Consider the following 23,762-nt stretch of genomic DNA (forward strand, 5'->3'; position numbering starts at 1 on the left):
TCCACCTCCAACACCAGTTCCTGCACCCCCTCCTCATCCTCCATCTCTGAATTGTCCTCTTGGAGAATGTCGTCCATATCAGTTGCAAGCTGGAAGAACTGCCTCGGTGAAGCAGGAATAGTCTCTGTTGAAACTAACTTGTTTAGGTGACAAACAACACACCATCGCAGAGTTGAGGAAAGCTATAACAGACCAGACAGACGTGTGGTTCTCGACAATGAACCTACAACCACGCATGGTCATGTGTGATAATGGCCGCTTAGATCGTTTAGTAGGATGTTTTTATGATTAATAAAGTACAATTATAAATATTTAGTAAGTTATTACATTTTTATTCACATTCTTATGTAAAGACTCAATATTTACAGCGTTGACTCTTATTTTTTAAGACTTCTGCCCTTCGCCCTGGAAGCTAGTTATCAGCTTTTTGTGCCAAATCCTGACTGGTGACCCATTTATGTCTAATCAGTTGGGTTTATCACAATTTTTGTGTTTTTAAGGATTGACCATAGGTTCTCAATAGGATTGAGATCTGGGGAGTTTGATGGACCCGACACACGTTTGCCTTGTGACATGGTGCTCCATCAGGCTGGAGAAGGCTGAAAAGCAACCACACACATGAATGGCCTTAGGATCACTTAACCCCATAGCGACGGCCTAATGTCTCAAGACCTCGGAAAAACAGGGTACTTATTCTGTTCCGACGTCTTGAGACGTCAGGCCGGAAAAAGCTTGTAGCGCCCCCCAGTGACGGAAAATCTCAGGGGTTTCAGCTACCGGAGGTAGCTGAGACCCCAAGATTATGAATCGGGGTGGTTTTTTTGGACCCCCATAATGTGATCGCCAGTATACACCGTATACCGCCAATCACATAAAAAAAAAATGGCAAATAATACTGATTTCTGATACATGTCAGATGATAAAGAAATATAAGTCCCTAGTGCCCCCAAAGCCCCTGGTACCGGAGAAATCAACACCCACCCCCCGGACAATCCAAAATGGCACCGACGCGCGCCGAAAACTGCAGCCGCCGCCGGCTCTGCATTCATTTCCCTCCGATCTGACATGATCAAACATTTCAGATCGCAGGGAAATGTCCTCCCCCTGACCCCTCCTCCGGTACACCGGAGCCCTCTGGTCCTCCGGAGCCCCCTCCGGTTCTCCAGAGCCGCCCCCCTTCCCCCCTCCGGAGCATGCAAGATGGCGGCGCGTAGCACACAGTAGCGTGCGGCCGCATTCATGCTGCTCTTTCTGCCGCATGTGATACGTCGCATGCGACAGAAAAGTTGTCCCCAGGTCCCGCCGTCAGCCCCGTTACCTGGCTGCTGCACCGTCCCCGCGATCACTCCTCCTCCTTCTGGAAACCTGGCGGCGCATGTGCAGACAGTGGCTGTCAGCTGGATCCTTGCAAGCAGGGACGCTGACATCGCTGCTGCACATGCTGCTGCACTGTGGACCGGGGGAGAGTGAGTGCAGTAATCTGCAGCCACACTCCTCACATGGAGAGCCTGCTGTTCTAGAAAATGGGGGGTACGTTCTGTGAGCGTGCCCCTCATATTCTGGAATGAGGTTACTGCAGGTCACTCTGCCCTAGGTTGGACCGGGGCAATGTGAGTGCAGTATTCTCAGATTACTGCACCCACACTGCTCATGGAGAGCTTGCTCTTCCAGAAAATGGGGGATACATTCCCTGAACGTGCCCCCCATATTCTAGAAGGTCCAGAGTCGTCGAAGGACCTCCAAAATGGATTACAGCGACCGGAATTTGTTTATTTTCAATAAATTGGTGAAAAAAGAGATGTTTCGGGGAGGTTTTTTTTCAAATTTTTTTTTTGTCTTTATTTTTTTTTTTTTATTACTGACTGGGTTAGTGATGTCTGGTATCTGTTTAGATGCCGTGACATCACAAACCCCAGGGCTTGATGCCAAGTGACATTACAGCTGGTATCAACCCCGTATATTACCCCGTTTGCCACCAATAACCATGGCTCTTCCCACCCTGAGAATACCAGACCCCTTGGCTGGTGATCTAATTTGGGGGGGACCCCACGTTTGTTTGGTTTTTAAAAAAAAAAAAAAAACCGCCTGGGGAGCCCTCCAAATTGATCACCAGCCAAGGTGAAGCTGTCAGCTGTGGTTTTCAGGCTACAGCTGTCTGCTTTACCCTAGCTGGCTATCAAAAATAGGGGGGACACCACGTCGCTTATTTTAATTATTAATTTTTTGGGGGGCTAAATACAAGGCTAGGCATTCTTTAGTGCCACATGAAAGGCACTAAAGGGCGCCAGCTTAGAATATGCAGGGGGTGGGACGTTATATTTGTTTGACATCTATCCATTCATCCATTGTAGCATTTTAGGCTGTGCGCCCGCGATCAGGGTTTGCAGCGTTTTGGGCGCAGTGTTTTCCCTGCGTCCATAACGCTGCGTTGTGCAGTAGAAGCACAGTGGAAGGATTTTTAGAAATCCCGTGCCCACTGTGCTTCTCTTCTCCGCAGCATACACTGACCTGTAGCGCAGCTTCCCGAGCCTCAGTATGTAAATATATGCTGCGGAGACAAGAGTGTTCTCTGCAGGTAGCATAGAGCTCCACAGCAGCCTGAACCCAAATCGTGGGCATGGGCAGCTGCGTTCTTCCGTGGACAACACTCACATCTCTGCAGGAAGGCTGACACTGTGTACTAGACGCCGTGTCGCTGGATCATGGCCACATAGCCTAAAAGTGAGAAATTTGTTGCTACAGCAACATTTTTGTGAAGTACCTGTGGATTCAAAATGCTTACTATACTCCTGAATAAAATCCAGTTTCCAAAATGGGGTCACTTGTGGGGGGTTTCTGCTGTATAGGTACCCAAGGGGCCCTGCAAATGTGACATGGTGCCCGCAATTTATTTCAACTTTTCCAGAATTCAAATGGTGCTCCTTCCATTCCAAGCCCTCCCATTTATCCAAACAGAGGTTTTTGGCCACATGTGGGGTATCCCTGTGCTCATAAGACATTGTATAACAACCTGTTGGGTCCACGGTTTGTTGTTGCCTCTTGAAAAAGTAAGAAATATGATGCTAAAGCAACATTTTTGTGAAAAAAATGAAAACTTTCAATATGGCAACCAAAGCTTAGCAAATTCTGTGAAGTACTCTTGGATTCAAACTGCTCACTATACACCTAGATAAAAGCCTTGAGGGGTCTAGTTTCCAAAATGGCGTCACTTGTGAGGGGTTTCTTCTGTTTAGGTACCTTAGCGGACCTGTAAATGCAACATGGTGCCCGCAATCTATTTCAGCCAAATTTGCTTTCCAAAATTCAAATATTGCTCCTTCTGTTCCGAGCCCTCCCATTTGTCCAAACAGAGGTTTCTGACCACATGTGGGGTATCCGTGCGTTCATAAGAAAGTGGGGAACACGTTTTGGAGTCCATTTTGTTGTGTTATTTCTTCTAAAAGTGAATAAATTTGGGTTAGAGCAACATTTTTAGGTAAGATTTAATTTTTGCTTTTTTTCATTCCACATTGCTTTTGTTCATGTGAAGCACCTGAAGGGTTAATAAACTTCTTGAATGTGGTTTTGAGTACTTTGGGGGGTGCAGTTTTTAGAATGGGGTCACTTTTGGGTATTTTCTGTCACCTAGGCCTATCGAAGTCACTTCAAATGTGATGTGGTCCCTAAAAAAAGGGTTTTGTAAATTTTGATGTAAAAATGAGAAATCGCTGATAAACTTTGAACCCCTCTAACTTCCTAACAAAAAAAAATGTTGTTTCCAAAATTGTGCTGATGTAAAGTAGACAAGTGGGAAATGTTATTTATTAACTATTTTGTGTGACAGAAATCTCTGGTTTAACGGTATAAAAATTCAAAAGTTGAAAATTGCTAAATTTTCAAAATTTTTGCCAAAATTCAATTTTTTTCATAAATAAACGCAAAAAATATTGTCCTAAATTTGGTACTATCATGAAGTCCAATATGTGACGAAAAAACAGTCTCAAAATCACCAGGATCCGTTGAAGTGTTCCAGAGTTATAACCTCATGAAGTGACACTGGTCAGAATTGCAAAATTTGGTCTGGTCATTAAGGTGAAAATTAGCTCCGTCACTAAGGGGTTAATATTGGCGTCACACAGGACTCGTGGGTAGTGCTCACCTTTTCTTCTCTGGACGATTTATACGTCATATTCTTCCAAATCTCCCAATCCGTTTTGAAGAGGGCTCCATCAGCAAAAATAATTTTACAGGAAGTCCACTGAAGGGATTTCAGATGACTGGGGTAAAGTTATTTTCTCTGATGAAGCCCCCTTCAGACTGTTCGATACATGTGGAAGAATCATTGTCTGGAGAAGAACAGGTGAGTTGCAATTAGTCCTATGTTATGACAACAGTAAATGAGCCTAAGATCATACATCCATGGGGGCTTTTCATCCAGGTTAATGGGCTTACTCACAATTTTGCCTAGGAACATTGATATAGAATAAAGAAAGGTATCTACACATCCTCCAAGGGCAATTTCTACCAACAATTCAGTGATGAACAAATCTTTTCCTGCACGCTGGAGACCAGGTCACAAGGTACAAGTGATAATTCTGTGTTTCAGTGAACAATCCATCAAAATTGTGGGTCCATGTTCAGGAAACTCTCCAGATCTCAATACCTTTTGAGAACCTGTGGACAATTCTCAAAAAGAGGAAACCAAAACAATGGTGATGCCCAATCGACATCTTCACCAACAACCAGTTGTCCAGCACTCGCGTACCCATTAGATTGGCAACCAAATCTTTCGATGTCCACAAAAATGGCCGACATTAGTGTCACGAACCACCGGGGGGGGCACTCAGAAATCCCCCGCGCTGGCTACCAGTACGTCACAATCGGGGGGTAACAAGTGGGGGTCACCCCTCCTTTATACCTCCCGACCGACAGACAGAGCACGTGACGCGCTCTCTAGCGCCCCTCTTATAGTCAGGCCAATTATGGAATTGCCCGGCAATAAGCAAGGAGGCCGCTATACTACTTATGCCGATTATTGAAGGGTCCCCGGTGAGAGTAGGGTATATATTCCCCCGACCTCCGCGGGCGGAATATATAAAACCTCCCCGAATCTCACTGGCCTCCCCACAATAATCCTTGGCACAACTCGCTGCCACCAACCGCTTCACGGTAACTATTAGCCGAACACACAGACGTGGGATTCAAGATCGAGATAACAGAACAGCCCAAGATTAATTATATAATTTAATCAGCCTAAAGCACACTAGAAACTACAATATATACAATAGGGAATCTACAGAATATACATATGTCAGAGTACAGTTACAATCAAAGCATGGGTTACAAACAGGCATACACAGTTCCAGCAGTTACCTTGTGCGTCTGGCCACAGGGGGGCGCTGTAGACCAGGTTTCTAGGATCCTTCCCACAGATGTTTCCTACACGTGACCCCCAGCGAAAGAACACTGGAAAATGGCCGAAGTAGGGTTATCAACCTGGGCAAATCCAGGTCCCCTCCTACCTTAGTGACCTCAGAGGGAACACTGCTCCACCCCTGGCTGGAGTTATGGACAATATCCACAACATGGAATATGGGCCATAACTTTGCCTGGGAGCGTCATAGGCGGACGCCAACGCTCTCATTGTGACAGTTATGAATTTAGCTACAGAACGAGAGGACTCATGACTTGTCTACTAGTTCCCCATTGGCTGATATCACGCCTGGGGTACTTCCCAATGTCCTACTCCCATAAAAAAGGTGTGCCAGCATCGTCCGCATGCAGAGACACCATTTTTATGGTTGCCATATTTATCGGAAATATGGCTTGCGAGATATGAACCATATTTTCCTGGAGTCGTTCTGTCTGGATACTTCCAAGCTTGCTAATTAGATAGCAGCCCCTACCACAGGGTCACGGCAGGGAGTCATCCTGTGTCCATTGTTCCCACATCATCTAATCTCCATATCACAGGAGATGGCCATGGAGGTGTAAGTGGAACACAGACCAGTTCCTTTGACACCTATCTGCTAAACAAACCGTTTATCCCTGTGGTAAATTTTCTGATTGAAGGAGTTGTGTGAAGGAAAGGGGGGGTGACACCAGGAGAGGGCTTCCTGACATAACTTGAATATCATGATTTATCGTCATATCTCCGGATTTACCTCACACCTCCCCCCTTTTGAGGGCGCTAGGGGGCAGCACACTCCGGTGTTCCCCCGTGCGCCCGTCCGCGACCTCTCCTTGTCGGGACAGCCCGTCTGCGTTACCGTGGTCACGGCCCCTTTTGTGTCGAATGGTGAAGTTGTATTGCTGGAGCGCCAGGCTCCATCGCAACAACCTGCCATTCGTCCCGGAGACAGTGTGTAACCAGCTGAGGGGATTGTGGTCCGTCTCCACGATGAAGTGGCGCCCGTATAGATAGGGTTGCAGACGCTGCAGGGCCCACACTATGGCCAGGCACTCCTTTTCCATCGTGGAATAGGCCACTTCCCTTGGTAACAGCTTCCTGCTCAGGTACAAGACTGGGTGCTCTTGGCTCGCAGAGTCCACCTGGCTGAGCACCGCACCGAGGCCGAAGTCACTGGCGTCGGTCTGTACTACAAACGGCCGCGTGAAGTCGGCTGCCTGTAGCACGGGCGGGCTGGACAGGGCGTCCTTTAGGGCCCGGAAGGCTGTCTCGCAGTCCATTGTCCAATCGACTGCAGAGGGCAGCTTCTTCTTGGTGAGGTCCGTCAAGGGCTTTGCCAGGCTACTATAGCATGGAACAAACCTCCTATAGTACCCAGCGGTCCCCAAGAAGGACATCACCTGCTTCTTGGTCCTGGGGGTGGGCCAGGACGCGATGGCCTCCACTTTCTCAGGCTCAGGCTTCAGTGTTCTCCCGCCTACCCGGTGACCGAGGTACTGGACCTCGCTCATGGCCAGCTGACACTTTCCCGGCTTGATGGTCAAACCTGCCTGGTGGATCCGCCTGAGCACCTGTGCTAGATGCTCTAGGTGATCTTCCCAGGTGGGACTGAAGACGGCAATGTCATCCAGGTACGCGGCCGCGTACCCTTCAAGTCCCTTGAGCAGGGTGTTGACCATCCGCTGGAAAGTGGCAGGGGCATTCCTCATCCCGAATGACATCACCGTGGACTCGTACAGTCCAAATGGGGTAATAAAGGCAGAGCGTTCCCTGGCCTTGCGAGTCAGGGGGATCTGCCAATATCCCCGGCTCAGATCCATGATGGTCAGGTACTGAGCCCCGGCCAACTGATCGAGCAGGTCATCGATGCGTGGCATTGGGTACGCATCGGCGACCGTGACAGCATTGAGCCCCCTGTAGTCCACGCAGAACCGAGTGGTTCGGTCCTTCTTAGGGACGAGGACTACAGGCGAGGCCCAAGCGCTGTTGGATGCCTGGATCACCCCCAGCTTCAGCATCTCGTCAATCTCCTGGCGCATGTGTTGCTGCACCTCCAGGGAGACCCGATATGCTGAACGCCTGATCGGGGGATGATCCCCAGTGTCCACGTGATGGACAGCCAAGTTAGTCCTTCCGGGCTGGTTGGTAAACAACCCCCGGAAGGGGTGTAGGGTGGCCCACAGCTGGGACCGTTGGTCCTCCAAGAGCTGGTGGCCAACCTCCACATCCTCAATGGATCCGCCTGCCCTAACCTGGGCTAGCATATCCAAGAGGGTTTCCACTTCTCCCTCCTTGGGCAGGTTGCACACGGGGAGCGCACATGCCTCCCGCTCATGATGTGCCTTCATCATGTTCACATGGAAGGGCTTCCGCCTTCCACGGGCAGGGTCCAGGGTGACCAGGTACGTCACAGGGTTGAGCTGCTGGTACACGAGGTATGGGCCTTCCCAGGCTGCCTGAAGCTTGTCCTGTGGTACGGGGACCAGTACCCACACCTTTTGACCCACTTGGTAGGTCCTCTCACAAGCGTTCTGGTCGTACCAATGCTTCTGATCGGCCTGGGCTTGAGCCATATTGTCGTGTACCAGTTGCGTCACGGCCTGCATTTTGTCCCGGAAGCGCATGACATACTCGATAACCGACACTCCAGGGGTGGCCAAATCCCCTTCCCAAGCCTCTTTCACCAGAGCCAGGGGGCCCCGCACACGTCGCCCGTACAGGAGCTCAAACGGTGAGAATCCTGTTGAGGCCTGTGGAACCTCCCGGTAAGCAAATAACAGGTGTGGGAGATACCGCTCCCAGTCACGCCCATGGGAGTCGACCAACATCTTAAGCATCTGCTTTAAGGTGCCATTAAACCGCTCGCACAGGCCATTAGTCTGTGGATGGTACGGGCTGGCCACCAGATGTCGCACCTGGACTTGCTTACAGAGGGCCTCCATCAGCTGGGACATGAATTGGGTCCCCCGGTCAGTGAGCATTTCCTGGGGAAAACCCACTCGGGAGAAAATCTCCAGCAATGCGGTGGCCACCTTGTCAGCCCGAATGGACGACAAGGCCACTGCTTCTGGGTACCGGGTGGCATAGTCCACTACCGTCAGTATGAAGCGTTTCCCGGAGCTGCTGGGGATGGCCAGCGGGCCGACCAGATCCACAGCCACCCTCCTGAAAGGCTCATCGATGATGGGCAGAGATACCAGTGGGGCTTTGGGGTGTGGCCCCGCCTTCCCCACTCTCTGACAGGTTTCACACGAACGGCAGTAGGCAGCCACATCGGCCCCCATTTTTGGCCAGTAGAAATGCTGGTTTAACCTGGCCTTGGTCTTAGCGATCCCTAGGTGTCCGGCCATCGGAATCTCATGTGCGATCCGCAACAACTCCGTCCGGAACGGATAGGGTACCACTAACTGTCGGTCCCTGGGCCACGCCTCCGGTGAACCCTGCTGGACCGTGACCCGGTACAGCCGTCCTTGGTCCCAGACCACTCGCTCCGGGTCCGAGTCCGAGGGAGGCTGTGCCGCCTGCACCTTTAGAGCTTTCAGGCTGTCGTCAGCTTCTAACGCTGCCTGAAACCCCTGACCAGATGTGGCCAGAATCGACGAGACTGTCACATCTTCGGTCAGTACCCCGGGACCTGTGTCCTGGCCTCCACCTGACTCGGCTGCCACTTGGTCAGAAGGGGAAGAGCTATCGGACCTCCGGGAGGCCCCTTGGCTTCCAGCACTCCCACTGCGGGTGACAGCGGCCACAGCTGCTGCGACCGTGGGTCGTGCCTGCTCCTCCTCCGTTCCTGACCAAGTCGCCGGTTCAGGCAGACCTACCTGGCTTCCTGACACCCCGGTTGTGGGGGAACCCTGCACCGAGATCTTACCTGGGAGCACTTCCGCTCCGGGACCGGCCCCAATCTCACCTGCCTGTTCCCCCCCTGCAGCAACAGAACCCCGCTGTGAAATCTCTGGGGACCCCACATTTGCTGTGGTAGCCCCCACCCCACACACTGGTCCACCCCCTGCAGCACCCTGCTCTCTGCTTATCCCTGCAGAGGGCAACAGATCCCAGCTCACTGGCTGATCACTTGTAGAGGCATTGTCACACCTTTCTCTGACCCCCTCCCCTCCTGTCACAGCTGCAGCTGTGTGTGTGTCTATGGTGTCTGTGCAAGCAGAAATATCAGAGTTCACTCCCTCCTCACTTACATCATTCATAGATAACACATTAACATTGTCCGGAGGCACGTCAGTACTGGCTGAAGGTTCAGCCCTTGGGGGGGGCCCAAACTGGGAGGTTATCTGCCCCAAATCTGTCCCAAGTAGCACGTTTGCGGGGATCCGATCAGTTACCCCCACCTCTCTCACCCCTCGCCCTGCGCCCCAGTCCACATAAATGCCAGCAACAGGCAGCGCCGGGTCAATGCCTCCAATCCCGGAGACAGCGAGGGTTTTTCCAGGGATCAAGTCTTGGGGGGACACCATCTCAGGCCGCACCAGAGTCACCTCCGAGGCGCTGTCTCGCAGTCCTATGGTCACAGACCGGCCGACGGTGACAGGTTGGAAGCTGTCCAGGGACCTACCACCACCCCCACCCACACAATACACCTTGGGCGGCCCTTGGGACGGGGACGGAGCCGGGGCCTTGGGACGCTGAGGGCACATGGCCTTGAAGTGTCCAGGTAGGTTGCACTGGTGGCACCGTCTTGGCTCTGCCACGGGCCTGGAGAGGGGAGTTGAGGGGGACACCCCCTGCAGTCTAGGGGCAGGTGGGGCAGTCGTAGAATTCATCTTACCCCCTCTCCAGGTGCTGCTGGTGGCTGCTCTCCTGGCCTCAGGAGCCCGATTGTTGGTGTAGTCATCGGCCAGGGCAGCTGTAGCCGTGGACCCCTTTGGCTTCTGGTCTCGGATGAACTGGCGGAGATCCTCAGGGCAGTTCCACAAGAGTTGCTCCGTGATGAACAAGTCCGGGATCTCCGGTCCGGTGGAAAGCTGCAGGCCTTGGGTCCAGTGGTCGGCAGCTCGGGCAAGTGCCCGCCGGTGGTCAGCCCAGGAGTCCTTTGGTCCCTTTTGCAGGGTCCGGAACTTCTTGCGGTAGGACTCCGGAGTGAGGTTGTACTGTTGGATCAGGGCCCGCTTGATGGTGTCGTAGCCCTGATCTGCCTCAGCAGGCAAGTCCCCAAGGATATCCAGGGCCTTACCCCTTAGACGGGGGGTCAGGTATTTGGCCCACTGATCCTTGTCCAGATGGTGCTGCAGGCAAGTCCGTTCAAAAGCAGTCAAGAAAGAGTCCAAGTCTCCATCCTTCTCCAGCACTGGGAAGTCCTCAACACGGACCTTTGGAAGTTTGGTGTTTTGAAGGTCACATGTGGCTGATGAGGGCCGGAGCTGAGCTAGCTGCAGCTGGTAGTCACGCTCTGCCTGTTGCTGTCGCTCCGCAGCCTCACGCTCTGCCTGGCGCTCTCGCTCTTTACGCGCTGCCTGCCGCTCCGCAGCCTCAGCCTCACACGCTGCCCTGCGCTCTGCAGCTTCACGTTCTGCCCTGCGCTCTGCCATGAGTTCCTTGTAGCCCTCCCGGTCTCCAGCCTGGAGTAGGGCCATAGCCATTTGAAGAAGGCTATCCGAGCCTCCCAGGCTCGGTGGAATGGCACGTGGTGATCTGCGGCCCGCTGCGGAGCCTGGTGATTCACTGTCCATTGCAGAGCGGAGGGCTGGCATCTGGCTCGTTGAGGACCCTTGGGTGAGCTGCTCCTCATCTTGTCCATAATTGCCAGGTTGTGCAATGTCCTCTGCAGAGCTGTTCTCTGGCGTCGGGCTCTTGGAGGGCTCGTGGACAACCTCCTCATCGTCTCTGGCCTGAGCATCGGCCATTCCTTTGGCTTTGCTCCTGGTGCTCTCAGCCATTGTTGCAGACTTTGGTCACCGACACAGAACTGCCACCTGATGCACCCACACACCTTACAGTACCTGCACTCTGACACTCTAGTGTTGAGCTGGTCTGAAGACCCCAGCAGCCACAGCTGCTGCAGGCAGTCTTTAGTGTCTGGGAGTATGGGTCTCACACTCACAGACACTATTATCTCGATCCCACCGCTATGGCACCAATATGTCACGAACCACCGGGGGGGGGCACTCAGAAATCCCCCGTGCTGGCTACCAGTACGTCACAATCGGGGGGTAACAAGTGGGGGTCACCCCTCCTTTATACCTCCCGACCGACAGACAGAGCACGTGACGCGCTCTCTAGCGCCCCTCTTATAGTCAGGCCAATTATGGAATTGCCCGACAATAAGCAAGGAGGCCGCTATACTACTTATGCCGATTATTGAAGGGTCCCCGGTGAGAGTAGGGTATATATTCCCCCGACCTCCGCGGGCGGAATATATAAAACCTCCCCGAATCTCACTGGCCTCCCCACAATAATCCTTGGCACAACTCGCTGCCACCAACCGCTTCACGGTAACTATTAGCCGAACACACAGACGTGGGATTCAAGATCGAGATAACAGAACAGCCCAAGATTAATTATATAATTTAATCAGCCTAAAGCACACTAGAAACTACAATATATACAATAGGGAATCTACAGAATATACATATGTCAGAGTACAGTTACAATCAAAGCATGGGTTACAAACAGGCATACACAGTTCCAGCAGTTACCTTGTGCGTCTGGCCACAGGGGGGCGCTGTAGACCAGGTTTCTAGGATCCTTCCCACAGATGTTTCCTACACGTGACCCCCAGCGAAAGAACACTGGAAAATGGCCGAAGTAGGGTTATCAACCTGGGCAAATCCAGGTCCCCTCCTACCTTAGTGACCTCAGAGGGAGCACTGCTCCACCCCTGGCTGGAGTTATGGACAATATCCACAACATGGAATATGGGCCATAACTTTGCCTGGGAGCGTCGTAGGCGGACGCCAACGCTCTCATTGTGACAGTTATGAATTTAGCTACAGAACGAGAGGACTCATGACTTGTCTACTAGTTCCCCATTGGCTGATATCACGCCTGGGGTACTTCCCAATGTCCTACTCCCATAAAAAAGGTGTGCCAGCATCGTCCGCATGCAGAGACACCATTTTTATGGTTGCCATATTTATCGGAAATATGGCTTGCGAGATATGAACCATATTTTCCTGGAGTCGTTCTGTCTGGATACTTCCAAGCTTGCTAATTAGATAGCAGCCCCTACCACAGGGTCACGGCAGGGAGTCATCCTGTGTCCATTGTTCCCACATCATCTAATCTCCATATCACAGGAGATGGCTGTTGGAGGTGTAAAGCTGGTGTCACACACAGCGACAACGACAACGACGTCGCTGCTACGTCACCATTTTCTGTGACGTTGCAGCGACGTCCCGTCGCTGTCGCTGTGTGTGACATCCAGCAACGACCTGGCCCCTGCTGTGAGGTCGCCGGTCGTTGCTGAATGTCCAGCTTCATTTTTTGGTCGTCACTCTCCCGCTGTGACACACACATCGCTGTGTGTGACAGCGAGAGAGCGACGAAATGAAGCGAGCAGGAGCCGGCACTGGCAGCTGCGGTAAGCTGTAACCAGCGTAAACATCGGGTAACCAAGGGAAGACCTTTCCCTGGTTACCCGATGTTTACGCTGGTTACCAGCCTCCGCTCTTGCTCAGTGCCGGCTCCTGCACTGTGACATGTGGCTGCAGTATGCATCGGGTAATTAACCCGATGTATACTGTAGCAAGGAGAGCAAGGAGCCAGCGCTAAGCAGTGCGCGCGGCTCCCTGCTCTCTGCACTGTGACATGTAGCTGCAGCACACATCGGGTTAATTAACCCGATGTGTGCTGCAGGAGAGCAAGGAGCCAGCGCTAAGCGCGGCTCCCTGCTCTCTGAACTGTGACATGTAGCTGCAGCACACATCGGGTTAATTAACCCGATGTGTGCTGCAGGAGAGCAAGAAGCCAGCGCTAAGCGCGGCTCCCTGCTCTCTGAACTGTGACATGTAGCTGCAGCACACATCGGGTTAATTATCCCGATGTGTGCTGCAGGAGAGCAAGGAGCCAGCGCTAAGCGCGGCTCCCTGCTCTCTGAACTGTGACATGTAGCTGCAGCACACATCGGGTTAATTAACCCGATGTGTGCTGCAGGAGAGCAAGGAGCCAGCGCTAAGCGCGGCTCCCTGCTCTCTGAACATGTAGCACAGCGACCTTATGATCGCTGCTTCTGCTGTGTTTGACAGCTAAGCAGCGATCATAACAGCGACTTACAAGGTCGCTGTTACGTCACCGAAAATGGTGACGTAACAGCGACGTCGTTGTCGCTGTCGTTTAGTGTGAACCCAGCTTAAGTGGAACACAGACCAGTTCCTTTGACACCTATCTGCTAAACAAACCGTTTATCCCTGTGGTAAATTTTCTGATTGAAGGAGTTGTGTGAAGGAAAGGGGGGGTGACACCAGGAGAGGGCTTCCTGACATAACTTGAATATCATGATTTATCGTCATATCTCCGGATTTACCTCACAATTAGTCTGTGTATGTGGCCTTAATAGTGTGGTTCCCTTCTTATCACCCTGTGTTACTGAACAGATCAAAAATAGAGGAGGAAAGTTCCCGAATTGCAGAAAAAAAACCAGCCGAGTGAGCCCAATTGAATGTTTGCACTGCTTGTTCACCTCTATAGAAGAGCTAATTCAGATCTTTCCGAGTGAATAATTTCTGTAAATAAGTAATTAGACAAAGGGAAACTATATAACTAATAACATGTTTTTAGTTGGCGAACCTATGTGATTCTATATGTATGGAAACAAATAACTTCAATATTGAATAACTCTTCCATTTCCAACAGGCAAAGAAATGTTGCCATTAAATCAAAAGGACTTGTCTCTCAGGAGGTTGAAGGCCATTCCATTGGATATGCTGATTGATACCAAAATTCAGTCCCTAAATCTTGATAGAAACAAACTGAAAAGTATCTGTGGGATCGAACATCTTTACCAGCTCAAGATTCTGATTCTCTCCAAGAACGAGGTTAGTGATTTCCCCATGGAAATTCAGAGTTTCGCCCATTTAGAAAAGTTGGAGCTCAACCAAAATAAAATAAAGACCATCCCCACTGGAATATTTACCAACATAAAAGATCTTAAACATCTAAAATTAAACAACAACCGCCTTTCACAACTACCACCAGACCTGAGCCGATGTTCCAAGCTACAGTACCTAAACATATCCCACAATCTGTTTACTGATTTTCCTGAATGTATCTTAGAAATAAAAAGTTTGAAAGAAGTCTACATGGGGAACAACAAGCTACAAAAACTACCAGCTAAACTGTTCCTAGACTTGAACTTGAAAAAGTTGGTGGTTTCCTGCAACTATTTGAGGGAGCCTCCTGATGAAGTATGTGTTGGTGGCCTCAAACAGATCCGCAGTTACTTCCTTCAACTACAAGAAACCAAAGCCAAGGAAGACAAGAGGGTGAAAGTTATTTTTTTAGGCGCAAGTCTGGCCGGGAAGACCACCATAAGCAGGAGTCTCACACAAGGCCACATTGTTCCAGTATCTCTGAAGGAAAGGACTGTTGGAATAGAGATCAGTGAATTTCACATCCAAGATCTCACATTTTTATTCTGGGACTTTGCCGGACATCTTGAGTATTATGTCACTCATCACGTGTTTATTACTCCGTATGCTCTCGTCATTCTTGTTGTTAATCTACACAGGTGAGTTGAGACTGAAAGATAGGAAGATGTTGGTAAAAAATTGACTTTTCGCTTTCAGTTTGATCCTGGTTGATCACATATATTTCTAATTAGATCTTTGAGGTTTACGTTAGGTTCCGTGCCTGCTAGAACCACAAACTTAATGATGCCCATGTGAACAGATCAAACAATAAACCAGCAAAGGGTCCTGATTAGTGTTTCAGGGTGAGCTCTCTATGCACTTCCAACCTTAACCATGCGATAAATCCCACATTCCTTCACGAGACGTAAAAAGTGTCAGCCTGTTTAGTTTTCCAGTGAGTGCAATGATTTTGAATAGATTTTTACAAACAATATAAGGTGTCAAATAAAGTGGCATATGCATAAGATATTTTACAAAGTTTATTATATTTGCATGTACTATTGATGTATTGGCAAAAAATGGAAATGAAACTAGTGATGAGCGATCTCAAGCTAAAGTACATGGACACCAAATGCTGACTTCTCAGGAAAGTCCATGTTACTGTTCGGGCTCTGCCAGCCAGATAAAAATTAAAAAGAAAAAGGAAGCAAAATAGGGATTAAAGAGGAACAATTAGATTTACTGAGTTTCGGAGCAGTTTTAACACTACTTGCGGGTTCACTCATTAAATCTCATGAATATTCACTGCTTCCCCTTCCCACCCCATGTGTCAGCATCTGTGATTGGTTGCAGTTAGACTGCAGGTGTGCCAGCATCTGTGATTGGTAATCTGGCATTAAATTCAATGGTCCTGGATTGCCAGATTATTGACTTCAATGGTGCCAATTTTCCCTGATTAACCAACACCATTGAAGTCAATACTCTAGTAATCTGGCACCATTGAACTCCATGCTGGATTACTAGAGTGCACATGCATCCCGGTAATCCAGGATTGAGCTCACCTGAGGTCACAGCTGGGGTACCGTGGGAACCCCAGCTGTGACCTCAGGTGAACTCACTGACATCACCGCTTTCACAGTTGCGGTTCAGTCAGCATGTCCCTAGTGCCACAGTGCTCGATCACGTGTTCTATTCGTATATTTTTAACATGTATCTGCATTGAGACGAACCGTGAGTGACCTGCCAGATGTTTGGACATTAGCACTACGATCTCAAGCTTCTGATACCCTATTTTAACCCAATTATTGGACTTAACTGAGCAAATTTAAGAGACAATTTACATTTTTTTTTAAAAGCATAGATTTTATTTTGAATGACCCTTCTCGATGTAGGACATAAAAGTAAGTCCTATTTTGGGTGCAGGTGTGTGGAACAGACTCAGGAACTGAGCCTACGTTCTACCCAGAAAGGCTGCTATACAGTAAGCGCCTGCTACCAAAAGCAGCGACTAAACAGAGCTATGATTTCTGGGGTTTAACCCTTTAAATGCTGCTGCTTTTACAGTGGCATTTAAATGATCCATTTGCATAACCCAATTACTCCAGCGCTCCTTGGCCTTCTCCCCCATGACAAGTTCTCAGGGACCCTACTTCTGTCATTTTAGTGGTTGGGCTTCATCGGAGATCAGCAATTGCACTATATAATCCGATAACGCAGTAATGTATATTGAACAAACATTCAATTGATCGATATTTCAAACCCACTAACAAATTATAAAGTAGAAGAAAAAAAAATGTTGAACAGTAAAAAAAAATTTACAAGTTCAAACAGGAGGAAATAAAATCCTAAACTTTAATAAACATATATGATATTGCCATTTCTGTATAAGTCGGATCTATCAAAATGTGCAATTGCCTAAACCATAGGTTTAATGCTGAAAAAACAACAACATTAGTACAGTTTTTTGGTGTTTGCACTTCCTCTAGAAAATGCAATACAATTAATCCAAATGTCCTATATAACCCAAAAATTGTATAAATACATACTATAACTCGGCAGGGAAATCATTAATCCTACGTTAGTAGAAAAAAATTTAAAAAAAAGTTACAGGTCTCAGATAATGAAAGCACAAACCAAATTTTTTGATTTATTTTTTTTTTTTTTACAAAGTTCTGAATTTTTTTAACCCCTAAAATATAAATACACTGTGTGCAGAATTATTAGGCAAGTTGTATTTTAGAGGATTTTTTTTATTATTGATCAACAACTATGTTCTCAATCAACGCAAAAGACTCAAATATCAAAGCTTAATATTTCTGGAAGTTGGGGTGGGGTTTTTTAGATTTGGCTATCTTAGGAGGATAGCTGTTTGTGCAGGTAACTATTACTGTGCAGAATTATTAGGGAACTTAATAAAAACCAAATCTATTCCCATCTCACTTGTTTATTTTCACCAGGTAAACCAATATAACTGCACAAAATTTAGAAACAAACATTTCTGATATGCAAAAACAAAACCCCAAAAAATTAGTGACCAATATAGCCACCTTTGTTTATGATGACACTCAACAGCCTACCATCCATAGATTCTGTCAGTTGCTTGATCTGTTTATGACTCGCCCACCCCAGGGCTATGGGACACCCGGTGCCGGGCCGGACTAGTCCGGTGGTAGTCAGTGGTGGCTGGGCCCGGCTCCGTGGCCCTGGTGGGTGTCAGTAAAATATGTGGCTTGCTGTATAAAGGTTGTGTTCGTGACGCCACCTGTGGTATGCGGCTATTAAGCCGCCGCTGCTGTGTGAGGCCTCCGGGGTGATATAGCAGCAATGGTGGTACTGCTCCCCACAGGTGGAGCAATGCCCGGGGCACAGTTGGTGCTTGTGAATGTCTATGCAGCTGAAATAACAGAGACCACTTCAAGGGTGCAGTTCAAGTTCTTTACTCACACTTCTTGTCACAGCTGTAAGGACCCTTGGACTGCTGGGACCACTGTCAGGGACCTCCGCCGTTTCTGGGTGATTCTGAGAGTGAAAGCCGGTACCCTTCTCTTAGTGTCTCTTTCTTCTGCTGTCTTCCTTAGCCTTGCCTTTGTTAGGATGGACCTGGCTTGGCCTCCACTACAGCCTCCAGGCTGGGGGGTCACCTGTCGGCTGATTACCCCTTTTCTGGAAGTCTGCTATGGGTTCTGGCCCTGGGAGTTTACAACCTTCCCTGGGCCTCGGTTTTTACTGTTTGGAGATGATCTTTGCACTCCTCCAGTCTCTAGGGACCGTCCCCTGTCGCAGCTTGATCCCTCCACCGATGTTATTGTGGAACAGGCCACCGTAGCCTACAACTACCCGTGGCACCTCTAGGACCTCTCCGTGGTACCTCTAGGACTGCCCGTGGTACCTCTAGGACTACCCGTGGCCCTGGAATCCCTTCTGGTCTCTGCGGGGTGTCACCTGGACCTCTGGGTCCCAGGATCTTCACCAGGAAGCGTCTCCTTCGGTTTCTCTGCTCCTGTCTGACTTGGAGCTTTCTTTCCTTCTTTCTTTCTTTCTCTTCTCCTCCTTGCATGCTTCCAGCAGGCCTCCTCCTCCCTCCTTTCTCTCGTTCTTCTTCTCCAACTACATGCTCACTCTCTCACTCCCTGAGGTAGACTCCCTAAACTTGACCTTCCTCTCTTTGTCTGCTCTCAGATGGCTCCTCCCACCTCCCCAGTTGCTAAGCTGTACCCTATAGGAGCAGGGATGGGTCTTACGGCCCCTCCCAGCATGCAGCATGGGGGGGTAACTGCCACTTTCCCTGGTCCCAGTATGTACCTAACAATGGGTGTAGTGTGGATTTACCAGGGGACCGGAGTTCACTCTCTTCCTCTCCCAGAATGGGGCATCACACCGCTGGATGGGGTGCAATGACCTGTGGCGACGGAAGCCTCAGGGGCGCCACACTCCCCCACAGCAAATCCCAGCACGTCCTCGGGCTGAAAAACAACAAAAACATGTGGAGAAACTGCAAAATTTTTGTTATGCAAAGCAATAAAACAATTAACATTTCTTCCCTTTATGGGAGGCACAAATACTTTAACGTTGCAAACTTCTTATAAAGAAACTATGTGTGCACTTTCAGTTCATTGCACAGTTTGGGCACTTCCCCCATAATTCTGGTAGGGGGCACAACGGGTGCAACTATATACATTTTCGGCTACAACAAGTCCAGTAGCCTGGCAGTTTGTTTCCTTTTTAAACAACAATGGGACAAAATCAACCAGCCACTAAGTCCAGTGGCCTGGTTACACAGGACACATAAGACATCACATTCACCGGGGACCACATTCCAGTTCCGTGGCCCGGTATCTATAAACATGGGGGGTGACATCTTCAAAAAGCATGAGGGGCAGTACAGCAGGAAAGGGTGTCATCTTCGAAAAGAATGAGGGGCAGAACACAAGGGACTTCTTCAAAAAGAATGAGGGGCAGACAGGGGCTATATACAGTTCAGCTGCTTCTTACTCTTTACTTGTAGGGATTCTTCTCCGGCTCCCCACCTGGCAGCAGGTAGACAGCGGTCAGCACAGTCTGCGTCTGCTGGTCTTGGCGGGCCGCGCCTGGCATGGCGGCGGCCTGTATTGGAGTCGCTGCTGTGACCGATTCTTGACGGGCCGCACCTGGCGTGGCTGCGGCCTGGGCTTGGCGGGCCGCATCTGCGGCGTGGATTAACGTCGCCGCTGCGGCGGGATCTTGCTTGTCCGAGCGGGGTATCGCTGCTGGGGCCTGAGCTGGACGGGCCGGGTTTGGCGTCGCTGATTGCGGTGTGGATGGGCGTCGCTCCAGCGGCAAAATCTTGGCGGGCCGCACCTGGCGTGGCTGCGGCCTGGATCGGCGTCGCCGTGCCGGGCGTCTCTCCAGGGACCGCGGGCATGGCAGCGGGGGTTGGGGCACTCGCGCCGGCAGGGGCATTAAATGACTCACCCCTCAGTAGCATCTCCGGTGTTCTGGCGGTCGCTGCTCCGCGCGTCGCTTGCCGGATCTGCTGCATCACCTCCGCCTGCAGCCTTTCACACCACTGGTCCATCTCCCAGCCCCACCAGTCAGCGGAGTCTAGCTCTGGATCGATCCGTGTGGACGCCATTCTCTCTGCGTCTCCTTCTGCACGATCTCCCAGCAGCAGGCTCGTCGCTTCTTCTAGTAGCAGACTTTTGATGTTGCTCAGCAGCAGGCTGGTAACTTCCCGCTCCTTCATCCTGTCAGCCATCCTCCCGACCTCAGCCTTCAGTTCAGCGGCGGTCACAGGCCTGATCCAGGTGAGCTCTTCCTGGCCTCCGCTTACAGGAGCCATCTTCTTTCTCTGCTGGTCTGGCATTTTGACTCTTTCTGCCAGCCGGCCAGCTTGTCTAGTCGCCATTTCTTCTTTCTCCGCCTTCCATGGCGGGCACTGCTTCGCGCTCTTTTTTTTTACAAGGGGGCGGGGCTTCTCTTCGCGCCCTTTCTTCTTTCACGCCTCCCTTCTTCCCGCGCTCAGTGTCTTCAATGGCGGCCGTTTCTCAGTAAAACACAGGCTATTTCACGATTCTTCAGGCGCACAGTACCCGGTGTGACCGGGCACGAAATCCTGTTCGTGACGCCAAAGTTGACTCGCCCACCCCAGGGCTATGGGACACCCGGTGCCGGGCCGGACTAGTCCGGTGGTAGTCAGTGGTGGCTGGGCCCGGCTCCGTGGCCCTGGTGGGTGTCAGTAAAATATGTGGCTTGCTGAATAAAGGTTGTGTTCGTGACGCCACCTGTGGTATGCGGCTATTAAGCCACCGCTGCTGTGTGAGGCCTCCGGGGTGATGATATAGCAGCAATGGTGGTACTGCTCCCCACAGGTGGAGCAATGCCCAGGGCACAGTTGGTGCTTGTGAATGTCTATGCAGCTGAAATAACAGAGACCACTTCAAGGGTGCAGTTCAAGTTCTTTACTCACACTTCTTGTCACAGCTGTAGGGACCCTTGGACTGCTGGGACCACTGTCAGGGACCTCCGCCGTTTCTGGGTGATTCTGAGAGTGAAAGCCGGTACCCTTCTCTTAGTGTCTCTTTCTTCTGCTGTCTTCCTTAGCCTTGCCTTTGTTAGGATGGACCTGGCTTGGCCTCCACTACAGCCTCCAGGCTGGGGGGTCACCTGTCGGCTGATTACCCCTTTTCTGGAAGTCTGCTATGGGTTCTGGCCCTGGGAGTTTACAACCTTCCCTGGGCCTCGGTTTTTACTGTTTGGAGATGATCTTTGCACTCCTCCAGTCTCTAGGGACCGTCCCCTGTCGCAGCTTGATCCCTCCACCGATGTTATTGTGGAACAGGCCACCGTAGCCTACAACTACCCGTGGCACCTCTAGGACCTCTCCGTGGTACCTCTAGGACTGCCCGTGGTACCTCTAGGACTACCCGTGGCCCTGGAATCCCTTCTGGTCTCTGCGGGGTGTCACCTGGACCTCTGGGTCCCAGGATCTTCACCAGGAAGCGTCTCCTTCGGTTTCTCTGCTCCTGTCTGACTTGGAGCTTTCTTTCCTTCTTTCTTTCTTTCTCTTCTCCTCCTTGCATGCTTCCAGCAGGCCTCCTCCTCCCTCCTTTCTCTCGTTCTTCTTCTCCAACTACATGCTCACTCTCTCACTCCCTGAGGTAGACTCCCTAAACTTGACCTTCCTCTCTTTGTCTGCTCTCAGATGGCTCCTCCCACCTCCCCAGTTGCTAAGCTGTACCCTATAGGAGCAGGGATGGGTCTTACGGCCCCTCCCAGCATGCAGCATGGGGGGGTAACTGCCACTTTCCCTGGTCCCAGTATGTACCTAACAATGGGTGTAGTGTGGATTTACCAGGGGACCGGAGTTCACTCTCTTCCTCTCCCAGAATGGGGCATCACACCGCTGGATGGGGTGCAATGACCTGTGGCGACGGAAGCCTCAGGGGCGCCACATTTACAATCAACATTGCGTGCAGCAGCCACCACAGGCTCCTGACACTGTTCCCAGAGGTGTACTGTTTTCCCTCCCTGTAGATCTCACATTTTATGAGGGACCACAGGTTCTCTGAGGTTCAGTTCAGGTGAACAAGGCGGCCATGTCATTATTTTTTCATCTTTTAGACCTTTACTGGCCAGCCACGCTGTGGAGTAGTTGGATGCATGTGATGGAGCATTGTCCTGCATGAAAATCATGTTTTTCTTGAACGATACTGACTTCTTCCTGTACCACTGCGTGAAGAAGTTGTCTTCCAGAAACTGGCAGTAGGTCTGGGAGTTGAGCTTCACTCCATCCTCAACCTGAAAAGGTCCCACAAGTTCATCTTTGATGATACCAGCCCATACCAGTCCCACCTCCACCTTGCTGGCATCTGAGTCGGAGTGGAGCTCTCTGCTCTTTACTGATCCAGCCTCTGGCCCATCCATCTGGTCTATCAAGAGTCACTCTCATTTCATCAGTCCATAAAACCTTTGAAAAATCAGTCTTAAGATATTTCTTGGCCCAGTCTTGACGTTTTATCTTATGTTTCTTGTTCAAAGGTGGTTGTTTTTCAGCCTTCCTTACCTTGGCCATGTCCCTGAGAATGGCACACCCTGTGCTTTTTGATACTCCAGTAACGTTGCAGCTCTGAAATATGGCCAAACTGGTGGCAAATGGCATCTTGACGCTTGATTTTCCCCAATTCATGGGCAGTTATTTTGTGCCTTTTTTTGCCCAACACGCTTCTTGCGACCCTGTTGGCTACTTGCCATGAAACACTTGATTGTTCGGTGATCACGTTTCAAACGTTTGGCAATTTCAAGACTGCTGCATCCCTCTGCAAGATATCTCACAATTTTGGACTTTTCAGAGCCCGTCAAATCTCTCTTCTGACCAATTTTGCCAAAGGAAAGGAAGTTTCCTAATAAGTATGCACCCCTTATATAGGCTGTTGATGTCATTACACCGCACCCCTCCTCATTACAGAGATGCACATCACCTGATTTACTTAATTGATAGTTGATTCTCAGCCTATACAGCTTGGAGTAGGACAACATGTATAAAAATTATCATGTGATCAAAATATTCATTTGCCTAATAATTCTGCACTCAGTGTAGTTCTGACCTGAAGAATCGCATTCTGGGTAATTTTACTGCTCAATGAATGGCGTACAAATAAATAATAATAATAATAGAAAAATGGTAGAATTGCATTCTGTTCACCCCACTTGGATTTTCTTCCCCTTTTTTTCTTTAGATTATATGACAAAATATTAGTGCCATTCAAAACTACAACTCATCCTGCATAAAACTAATGCTTCTATGTCTCATGTCCACGGAAAAAAAAATAACGTTAGTGATCTTGGGAGAGGGGGAAGAATAAATCAAAAAGTGCAAAGTTGAAAATCACTCGGTTAAACTATGGTAAATCATGGATTCTTGTGGATTTTTACTGTTTAGTTCTACTTTAGTGGACAGAGATTGTCCACATTGCTGTAGGTGACACGCTCCATCAGGTCTGAATTGGAGAGCTAATGTGTATTTTAATATTTAACAGGTACCAGGTCGCGGATGAACAGATTTTTATGGACTTTGTGGGATTCTGGATTAAAAATCTGGTGATGCGGGTGCCCAATTCAGTGGTTCTTACTGTGGGCACTCACACGGATTTATGCCAGCCAGGGGAAGTGGAGGAGAAGTGTAAAGACATTGAAAAAAGGATCTACAGGATGCTGGATGACCATAAGTCTAACCTCACCCACTTCATTAATAATCTGGAGGAACGTCAAGACTCTGAGCTGTATCTGGAACAGGCAGATAAACTGAGGGAGTTGTCTCATTGCACCGTACACGTATGTGACCATATGTTTTGGTAATCTGGGATGGTTTCAGCAGA

The 23,762-nt window shown here is 49.8% G+C and overlaps 1 protein-coding gene across 1 annotated transcript in view; it reads left to right on the forward strand.

The window, feature by feature from the left end:
* Positions 1–4,307: 4,307 nt before the first annotated feature.
* LOC142254343 (malignant fibrous histiocytoma-amplified sequence 1 homolog) overlaps positions 4,308–23,762 on the forward strand; it is a 37,779-nt gene continuing 18,324 nt past the window's right edge. Inside the window, exons 1-4 of the mRNA XM_075325389.1 lie at positions 4,308–4,339; positions 13,899–14,053; positions 14,195–15,068; positions 23,424–23,718. Of these exons, the coding sequence (XP_075181504.1) occupies positions 4,308–4,339; positions 13,899–14,053; positions 14,195–15,068; positions 23,424–23,718 (1,356 nt within the window). The remainder of the gene's footprint in view (positions 4,340–13,898; positions 14,054–14,194; positions 15,069–23,423; positions 23,719–23,762) is intronic.

This window comes from Anomaloglossus baeobatrachus, chromosome 10 (assembly GCF_048569485.1).
Source record: "Anomaloglossus baeobatrachus isolate aAnoBae1 chromosome 10, aAnoBae1.hap1, whole genome shotgun sequence".
In the NCBI taxonomy this organism is placed as follows: domain Eukaryota; kingdom Metazoa; phylum Chordata; class Amphibia; order Anura; family Aromobatidae; genus Anomaloglossus; species Anomaloglossus baeobatrachus.